Source organism: Homalodisca vitripennis, chromosome 6 (genome assembly GCF_021130785.1).
Source record: "Homalodisca vitripennis isolate AUS2020 chromosome 6, UT_GWSS_2.1, whole genome shotgun sequence".
Taxonomy (NCBI): Eukaryota; Metazoa; Arthropoda; class Insecta; order Hemiptera; family Cicadellidae; genus Homalodisca; species Homalodisca vitripennis.
The window spans coordinates 84,408,953-84,419,640 of NC_060212.1; the positions used below are offsets into that span (position 1 = coordinate 84,408,953).

The following is a 10,688-nucleotide window of genomic DNA, read 5'->3' on the forward strand; positions in this document are numbered from 1 at the left end:
TTTAGACATGCAGTAGACATTACTTGTATTATTTTTAAGTTGCATGTCAAGTATTTCATTTAGTAATAACGGAACCTAGCACATTGAATAAAACGTGTTTTATAAACTCAACCATATATTCTTTATCTGAATGACAGTTTTGTCAAATTCTTACAATTGCAACACCATTTGTTTGCATCCGGAATGTGTAGTGTTATACAGAAATGAGTGCCACCTGTGGTTACACTCTATTATGTTGGTGAATAAATATTGAGTGACGCTTATTTAAGAGGAACAATTTAGTGGATTGTATTCACTGCTTGCGTGGCTTTACATGTAGATCTTGGAATTATGTTCTTACCCGTCATTTTAGTTCTCAGGTAAATAAATAATCTTTCAACAACAACATAGTTTTTAAGCAGAAAAATGAAAAATGTCTGATAAAGTCGTATGCTAAATATAGGCTATACTAGCTGTTTCCCGCGGCTTCGCACGCGTCTCTTAAGCTTTGCCCGTATATTTCTTTGCCTTCAAATAGTGTTTGGATATTTTAATATACGTAACTACTGTGTTGTAATTGCAGTTTATAATGTGCAGGCGCTTTGATAACTTTTATATCTTGCAGTACAGCCTGGTGGTTAGTTACATCAATGGGCATTGCGTATAAAACCTTCTACATAGAAAAAATACAAATTTTCATAGTGATCGGTCCAATAGTTTCTGAGTCTATAAAGGACAAACACACAAACATTCATTTTTATATATTATGATTGCAGAAACAGTTTAAACAAAATTTGTCGTTTCTCTTAAGCTTACTCTATGCTTTAAAAACTATAAGTGTAAAGAAATTTATATATAAATATATATTTTTTGTCGCATTATATATGTTTACAAAGAACAGCTGATTAAAAATTTGAAAAGACTCTTTCACTTAATAACATATGTTTGCTGCAATGCATTTCTTACGGGTATTTCTGTAACCAGTGGGGCGAAATCCTGAATCGGGAAAGGGATAAAAAGTATCCTATAACCTTCTACAGATCAAGACGAACAAATTAAAAAAAAAAATTAGGCGAATCCGTCCAGCCGTTTGTGAGTGATGCTGTTACACACGAACAGTTTCATTTATATATATATATATATATATATATATATATATATATATATATATATATATATATATATATATATATATAGATGTTACATTACTTGTTTCAAATTCATTCAGTTTTACATATTATACTACGTATTTTTGAAAAACAAAGAAGCTTGTCTTTTTAGTTATTCTGGTTGTCTTATTGGGCTAAAGGTTTGTTCGAGGAATTTGAAAAAAAAATACAATAGGGAACTTAACAAAGTGGAGAGTCGTAAATAATAAAATGTGGACTCGTCCCATATAGGAATTGAACCTAAGCTAATTATAATTCCGAGCCTAAGTTCGATCCTATAGGCCATGTTGGCTTTGCAAAGAACTTGACGCCCAATCTCAGATCAGTGTGAGAGATTTTATGTACTTATAACATGAATAACATTTACTTACTTTTGCATAAATGTCAATGTAAGTATAAAGTGCGTTTCATCACTATATTCATTTGGTCATAGGTTATGTGAATGATTTCCTGATTCACTGGTAAGTATTACAGAAATCCAATCAGGCAATGCCCCGTTTTCCCTAGCTATGTGATTATTTTTCTTTCTGCTATAATAAAACTGAAAATTAACCTAACTATGTTCCAGATATCTAGTTTTATGCTGCTTCTAAAAGATTGAAACACATTAACACACTCGAGTGAAACTTCTAGTTTACTAAATAAAACAGTATAACATGTTTTGTCGTACAGTATCTCTTGGGCGTCGGCAATAGAAAAGGTGATTATCGATGCAGACCCTGGGGTTGACGACGCCGTGGCCATCCTCACTACCCTCGGTGACCCCAATGTTCAGGTACTGGGGATCACTTGCGTTAGAGGCAACAGCAACATCAAAGCGACTGCTGTCAACGCTTTAAATACTATTTCTGTCAGTGGTATGAAGGTAAGTTTATAAACGGACAGAGTAGTCATAAAATAAGTTAATATTGAATTATATAAACGACACACTCGTACTCTATCCAGACGACCGAGGCCATTGAAGTACGTGTTAAGAACCTTAGCCGACCTTGTGTTTTAGCACGCATACTCCCAGCCCTAACGGTCAAACCGAATTAGGCTTTTCATCAATTATGGAATCAGGTTATGTTTCCATAACTCTTATATGTAGAATTAGGAAAAACATCAGTTGTCTTCTTGAGTTCATTAACTAGTTTTTAAACATTATTATTAAATTCAGTTATTTTTATTACATGTGGAGTTGTCATACCAAAATTAACATATACGTGTAACGTACTTATAAAATAGGAAAGCTACCATATAAATATATGACTTATACCCTTTTAAACCCATTTTCTTTATTTTTCTATAGAAATATAAAATATTATACAATTATTTAAATAAATGTTACTAATGCCATAAATGCGAGTGTCTTTGTTTGTTTTGATTTCATGCGTAAACTATTAAACCGATTGTACTGAAATGTCACATGCACAGTCTTAGGGTCCCTGGTATGAAAATAGGCATATTCTTATTGCGAAAATCCCTCCGGGCTACGTCCCAATGGTCTCTAAAGAAGAGAAAATCCTATCTTGGTCTCTAAAGTTGCGTTATAGCAAACAAATATTATTAACTGAAAATGCAAATAAAATGTAATCTACCGTTCCTTATAAAAAATGGAATATGACAGCACAAGCACATGTTTAATTACCACTAACAATTAAACAACAACAAATAACAATTTTTTGTTGGTAACAATTTTAGTGGTTAATTTTAATCCTATTTACAATTTATATTATTTATAGTGTGAAGGCACATAGTAAGCTTGATAGTAACAACACTTATTATTTCAACCTTTTCTGGTGTGAATAGGCGTCGAGATGGGACATACATGGCCGTGGACGGGTGGTTAAGCAGTACAGAAAGTCAAAGAGGTTTATGATAAATTGGAGGTCTGAGATAAGTCGCCGGAAACCAGCAAGTCTGTTGTACCGAAGTACTGAAAGTACCGGAGTGTGTCTCTAACAAGAGACAACGCTATAATATCGCTATAAGAGCCCATGTTACTGCTCAAGATTGCGTGAATTGATTTTACAATAGCTAGCGGAGGAAAGGCTAGACACATTTTGAAAGAACGTCATCATGTTAGGCACTATTGATGACGTTCTGAGGGACATGACCTGGTTGCAAGTAGTTTCAGCTGAATCCTTCCAACACCACTTTGAATGGTGGAAACGACGCCTCCACCTTTGGTTGGTGAATGGCTGCCCAAGAAAACAGAAATTTTGTAGATTGATAATCAAGGGCTAAAAAATAGGGCTGTTGAAACTACACAATAAGTATCATTACTTTAGTGCCACACTCTACACTGAACATGAAAAATCTTTGAGTGGTAACAAATAACGATGTTTCAAGTTTATTAATAATAGGAAATGAGTAAATAGAGATGATAATTAGTGATGTATTATTTTGAATCAGATAAAGCCAAAAGTGGTAGCCGGTAGCGACACAGGCCTTCTGTATACACCGCTAACTAACGGCTGGTTCGGTTCTGATGGATTTGAGAATCTGACTTTGCCCAATCCACCTCCTAAAACCGACTGGATTGGGATAAAGCCACATTCAGCGGCTTTTATAGCTCGACATGTTAAACTATATCCAGGTAATCAATCACTGTTTTGTATACAATATATAAATACTGTATTATCGTAGGTATTGTTTCTAAAACGACTAAAATTTAGAAACGTCTTAATGACAAACTGAACAAAAAAGTGTATTGATTCTGTAGAGTTGTTATATTCATTACGTATTAAAAAAAGAAGATCAGTAAACTACTGTAGAACTGTTAAAGCAATGTTACTGACAATCATGTTAGAGAGTTGCCCGAAATTTAATTTCAAGGTGGTAATAATATTTACCGCACCTAAATCAGCATCTCCAACATATATTGTTAGTTTGTAAACTGTATTACAAAATATCGATCCATAATCTTGGTTCAAGTTGAGTTTGGAAGAGAACACGCAAGGTTTTTACTTGGTACAGAATTGAATTTGAGAAAATTAATCTTTACATCTCAAAATTTAAATCTATTAAAGATTTACTTAAATTAACGAAACTAAAAAAATGAAAAGTGGTTCTCAATATACATATTTTATTCTTAACCCTAAGAGGGTATGGATTTAACAATAACTGTAGTGAATGTTAGGCTACTGTGTAAGTTGAAATGATTCATCAGCAGCATTCCACGTGACAAACACACCACACAACCATATTGTGTATGGATTTGGTAACGGTCTAGTACATATAAGCTATACTTGAAACCAAGAAAGACTATTAAAAATAAGATGTTACATTTTCTACATCCTGCACCTTGACGATAACCTACGCACCATGTATCAAACTTCAACTGTCTCTTAACTTCAGTTCCAAAGTTCCGAAACCCACCTCCAGTTGAACCTACAATGGGTCCACAACAACCGATGTGTAACTTACATGCGGACATCCTCATAAACATGTCTTTCTAACATTTCAAAATAAAAGGCTGCAACAAAATAAAATTTAAGTATAACAAGATAACAAGTATAACGTTGGAAACATTACTTAAGATTTTTTTGTATGGAATGAATACGAGTGTCATTATTAAATGTGTTTTAATTTGGTGACTAATTGTCACTAATTGTATCACTATGAAATTCAAACTTAATGATTTCCAAGAATTGTACTAATTCTTTATACTTTTTTTCCAGGAGAAATAACTCTAATCACTATTGGACCTTTAACTAACGTCGCTATTGCACTTCACTTGAACCCAAATCTTTTGCAACAATTGAAGAAAATTATAGTCCTCGGAGGCAGCATAAGTGGTTAGTACTAAATATTTCATTTTCTAATTTAACCTTTCTGTAATACTTACAGTACGGTCGTCTTCTAAAAACAGGATAATATTTATTTTTTAATATGAATACTAGTATGTATGAGTAGTAAGTATCGGTTTTTGTGTGACGATGGTGAGAATGCTAATTGCACCGTGAGCGGATTCCGGTGATGGATGTGACTCACACCCATTCAAAACCCCACCGGCCCGGACATTACCCTCCCTCGGGACTGCTTTCCGCATTTCTAAGAGTGTGCCTAACCAACAGAGAGTTCCTAGATTATTAGGCCATCGGTTTGGCAACACCGGGGCTGTATAACTTTTCTTATAATTTCTTGGTTTTCAGCTCCCCTGTTTGCAGTATTCAACGTCTGTTTGTTACGGACCATTTTCACAATGGTATCCTTTGAGAGTTTCCCTATGGTAATCTTGAGTCTCCTTCGTTTTCCCATCGTCTGCAGAAAAAGAACGTGTGGTTGGCGTCGTCGTGCTCCGCATCTCCATAGGGACACTCCGAGCTTTCAAACCTACCCAGCTTAAACAGGTATTCTGGCCAGTGAAGAACGAGTCATGTAGAAATTTACCTCGCCTTACTATCGCTCCACCTTTTCAGGTCTCTAATCGGCCTGGCCGTCCAATGTCCTGTGCCCTCTTGCAGACATCGTTACTGCTCCTAGTCCGACATGGTGTGTTCTCGAGCCTCGGCGCGTGTTACCACACCGTCCCCTTCGTATAACCGCTTCCTTTAGAATGCGAGCTGGTTAATTCAGATCACTCCGAACACCACAGGGTCAGCCGGTTCTGATACAGTTCGGTAAGTACTCGCGGTCTAGAGTGGCCCTTTTTTCTGTACTGCCGCTATATTTTCCGTATATCCCCTTTCAAGTAGAGCGTCTACCCATATATCGCACCCGTACAGGAGTACGGAGTGCTTGACCGACATGACCAGCCGTAATTACCACATATCCGCCGATATTTTTGATTAGTCGGCTCAAAGAGACAGTAATAACCGCCGCATTGTTTGGCGCTCTAGAGAGGCCTGGTCCCAGCGTAACCTTGGTATCAAGCGTTATGCCGAGATACTTCACATAGCTCTTTGTCCCAATAATCTCCCGGCGCATCCAGACCTGGACGACGATGACAATCCTCTGTCTGGTAAGAAGTACGATCTCGATCTTATCCAGGATCGCCAGCATCAAGCCGTTCTTACCCATATTTTAGTTAATAAATAAATAAATAAATAAATAAATAAATAAATAGTTTATTCCATAAAACATTTTTTCCAAGAAATGTATCAGAGTCGTCAAATATTGAAAGCTAAAATTTCACATTTATTCTACCACAAAAGTCTCTTTCATCCAGGTCAGCACTAGCAGCATGAATCGGTAGAGCAGCCATTGTGCTTCATAGAGAGCCTGCGAGAATATCGCCCGCGTGTCCTACGAGATAGCTTCCTTTAGGCATCTCCATTTGGAGGATCCCGTCGTAGGCGATGTTTCACAGGTCTGGTCCCAGGATTGAAACCTGCGCAACTCCCATTGTGATTTTATAGCACGGCCGGTTCCCGTTCTATACCTTCTAGTTAACTCCCTATTTTTGAGATAAATGTTAAACATTCTCAAGATGTAAGCAACAACATGGAAATTGTATCGTAGTAGTAGTAGTAGTAATATTAAAGACAGATTTTCAATAAACCATGAATTCACTCTGATGACAGTGAAGATATACAATTTTATATGAGAAAAATATATAGTGTAAAACACAGATAAACAAGACTTACGGTTTTTACTTGGACATTTGAAAGATTTGTTTCAGGAAATGGAAACATTGTGCCCGGAGTAGAATTTAATTTCTACATGGATCCAAATGCCGCTAGATTTCTCCTGGACCAGGCTCATTCTTCGGGCACCGTTCTCACCCTCGTCCCCTTAGAAACTATAGCAAGTCACGATCTAACACAGGTAAACCATCGCTTGCAGCACCACAACCCCCTTCAATTTCTTTATCACAACCACTGTCCATATGTGACGTGTTTAGAATGTTAAATATATTTTGCACATTTTTGCCTCATCAAGTGGAGAGTACTTGATAAAAATAATAGAAAATTCTAATTATAATAGTAAAAGTTCATTGTGATTTTATAAGTGATCTACAATTATATACAGGTCTTGATAAAACGAAAATTATACCATGTAAAATCTAATTTGTACTACCCTCAAAAGTTTTATAATTCTGAAGTTAAAAATGGAATATTACAAAGACGACATAATTGTCCTAAACAAGATTAAAACAAAGAGATGGGCTTTATCCAGACTATATTGGAAAATACTTTAGACTAGATAGCTAAATAGGACGTTTTACAAACACCCTTCTTAATTGACCTTTGAGACAAACTTTACTCCTCTTCTTCAGAAAAATAAATCCGAAAACATATTTTAATTGGACTTTCCCATTGTTAAAATAATTTTTACACTCTCAGTGTCCTAAGCAAGGTAGTAGTACGCTATGTGTCACGTAACATAATTTGACGAGGTCGCATGGACAGTTTCAAAATATATAACTTTTTCTTTCTTAAGATGGCCTGCAGACAGGAAGACAAAATGATAACCGTACAGAAAATAAATGTTTACATCTCCTCGGCATACAAAAGAGAAATAGTGCCAAACTACTTACAGTTATGCACTTCAATGACGCTCAGCCAAAACTCCTGGAGTGACACGCACTGTAATTAAACTCAGTGTTGCCTATGTAGAAATGAAGCTTCATGAAAAATGTTAAGACTAGAGGTTAGTGGGTTTTAGAGATTTCGTGTGGATAGACAGATAGAAAAACTTTGCTAACGCTCATTAAAGTAATTTTCAAGCCCGTTGTCTGGATTTCATGAATAAAAGAGTATAGTATTTAAAAAAAATGTTCAAATCCTGCAATTTTTACAGCGATACAAACGCTGTTTTACCCCCCCCCCCAACAAAATATTAATGAAATGTCCGTAACATGTCTTGTGATTACGTTTATGATTTCTTGCAGACCTCAAGCAGGCAGGGTCTTCGAGGAGCAGAAAACAATACCCTATCCTGATCTACAGACTTTTACTGTTATATATTTAGCTGTTAACATTGTTTGGATGGATGGTTTAAAACTATCAATTTTAAATGAGATGTAGAGTTTTAGTTTGCTTGGAACATAAAACTAGAGAGTTTAACACACAAGTTATGTTTAATCATAATTCTTTTTCAATTCCTACTATTGGCTTGAAAGGTCTCTCTGTGTTTTATATCGTTATGACGCAAAAATACACTTCTAAAATTGAATCTCTTTTCTTTACTCGATAGAGCTGAATCCCGTGACATGTTATTAAAAATGATTACTCGGTTAATTAATTAAGTTAATAGTTAAAAAACAAAATAGAAAATACAAGGAATATAATTTGTTCTAGTTATATGTTATAAGAATAATCACATACCAACATTAACTATAATTGTTGCGAAATTAAAAAAAAAAAAATTTACTTTACTATATTAGCTGAACACAAAGTGCGAATTGATAAAAATTTGTTTGATATTACTAGCTTTTCTTTTCCACAGACCTGGCGCTGGAACACTCTTGCCAAAATACAAAATCCAGCTGTTGACTTCCTGAACAAGATAGAAGGAGCGCAACAACAAAAACACCCACAGACCGTATACACGCCCCATGATACTTTTGCCACTGCAGTTTTGCTATCCTCCAAGTTCGTCACCAAAACACAGAAACTGTATGGGTTTGTGGAAAATAAAAGCAACAAGACCAGCGGCGCCCTTGTCGTAGACTACTTCAACTTGACCGGCAACCAGGCCAACCTGGAAGTCGTCACGGATGTCAGCAATGACGTCATCAAGCAATTAATGTTTGACAACTTATCTAATCTTGTGTATAAGGCTGGAGCAAATGTTTCAGGGTCTACAGACTATACAGAATGAACTACAATCTTGAATAAAAAAGTTTTAAAATTGTATAGCATATTTAATTTAGTTTTTTCCGTAGGAAACTTACTTATATTCTGAAATAATATTTCGAATCAGATATTATACCTGTACTTAGCCGGTACAATGCACTGAAATAGATTCTTAGTTTCAGTTGTTACCTTAAATTTCTAAATAACTCAGGGAAATTATTTTAAAGCCTATTACATGCCTTAAAATACATATTTTGGGAATATTGCGGTGGGTTTAGGAAATGATTTAAAAGTAAGCAAAGGTTGTGTTATACTTCATATTTTTAAAGTTTCCAAACCCAGATTATTTTAGCCCGTTTGAAACAAATACGGTTAGCCATATTAATCGATATCAAAACGTTTAAAAACAGATTTTCACTTAATTGTATTGCATCTATCTCGCGCATTGTGGAGAAACATTTTTTCTAATACTCCTAATGGTGTATCCCTATTACAAATTTGGGAAGAAAAGTGCCTTAATCTGTATCTTTCAGAAAGAGAATGTCATCTTAAGCTATAGGAAACAATTTGTTACGAAGGAGTGATAATAAAATACAGGGTAAAACTGTGTTTTTACAGTGTTGGTACAAACTTCATATACTGATAACAGTAACTAAAAAAGTTTTGCAAAATTAACCAGAATTTGGTAATATTTCAAATGAAATCTAAATTAAGCACGTCCACTGTTTAAATTTAAATACTGTCCAAAACCGACATAAATAACACCAAACATATCATTAGGGGTATCTAACAGATTTAAAAAAGTGTTATTTGGGATCGAAAGTGTGGAGTTATTTATGAAAAAAAATCAATTAACTTAACTGATACAGGTAGTAGCCCAGAGGTCTGATAAACTCTTATAGTACAGGTGTTATAAGAGGGCAAGCCTGTAACGTTTGATGTGCTGAATGGTTCTATAGTAGTATCATATGAACATTACAGTCCTCCTCCTCCTCAGTAGACTAATGGACCTAGTCTCGGTTCTCTACTACTCTGAGAGATCACGAGATCGAATTCTGGGAGGTCCCAACATAAATAAACTCTTATAGTACAGGTGTTATAAGAGGGCAAGCCTGTAACGTTTGATGTGCTGAATGGTTCTATAGTAGTATCATCTGAACATTACAGTCCTCCTCCTTCTCAGTAGACTAATGGACCTAGTCTCGGTTCTCTACTACTCTGAGAGATCACGAGATTGAATTCTGGGAGGTCCCAACATAAATAAACTCTTATAGTACAGGTGTTATAAGAGGGCAAGCCTGTAACGTTTGATGTGCTGAATGGTTCTATAGTAGTATCATCTGAACATTACAGTCCTCCTCCTCCTCAGTAGACTAATGGACCTAGTCTCGGTTCTCTACTACTCTGAGAGATCACGAGATCGAATTCTGGGAGGTCCCAACATAAATAAACTCGGTACGCAGTGTACATAGAACCGACTTACTCAGAGATTGTCAATCAAAGTAGGCAATATTATCACCATAAAATCACCATAATACTTGTGATGGCTCACTTTCTGCGTATACACACACACAAATAATATTCACGCTCTTATAAAAAATGGCAACATATAAATGATGCACACTCAACCGCCCCTGATATAATTAAAGTTGGCAAAATGTAAATGTAAAATTAGGTAATACCGATCTAGACTGGACATTTAATTTCTTATTCGGGCAATTCGTAACACCCTTTTGTTATTGTCCAGTGAAAAAGACTTACATGTCTACCAATTTCCTAAGTTCCCATGTTTATAGCATATTTTTGTACTTAT

The 10,688-nt window shown here is 35.5% G+C and overlaps 1 protein-coding gene across 1 annotated transcript; it reads left to right on the forward strand.

The window, feature by feature from the left end:
* The first annotated feature begins 219 nt into the window (after positions 1 to 219).
* Positions 220 to 8,933, forward strand: LOC124365226 (uncharacterized protein C1683.06c-like). The gene is made up of 6 exons (XM_046821190.1): positions 220 to 359; positions 1,821 to 2,013; positions 3,546 to 3,729; positions 4,814 to 4,930; positions 6,757 to 6,902; positions 8,526 to 8,933. Exons 1-6 carry the CDS (start codon positions 331 to 333, stop codon positions 8,898 to 8,900), a joined length of 1,044 nt encoding a protein of 347 aa, XP_046677146.1. The 5' UTR covers positions 220 to 330; the 3' UTR covers positions 8,901 to 8,933.
* Positions 8,934 to 10,688: the final 1,755 nt, after the last annotated feature.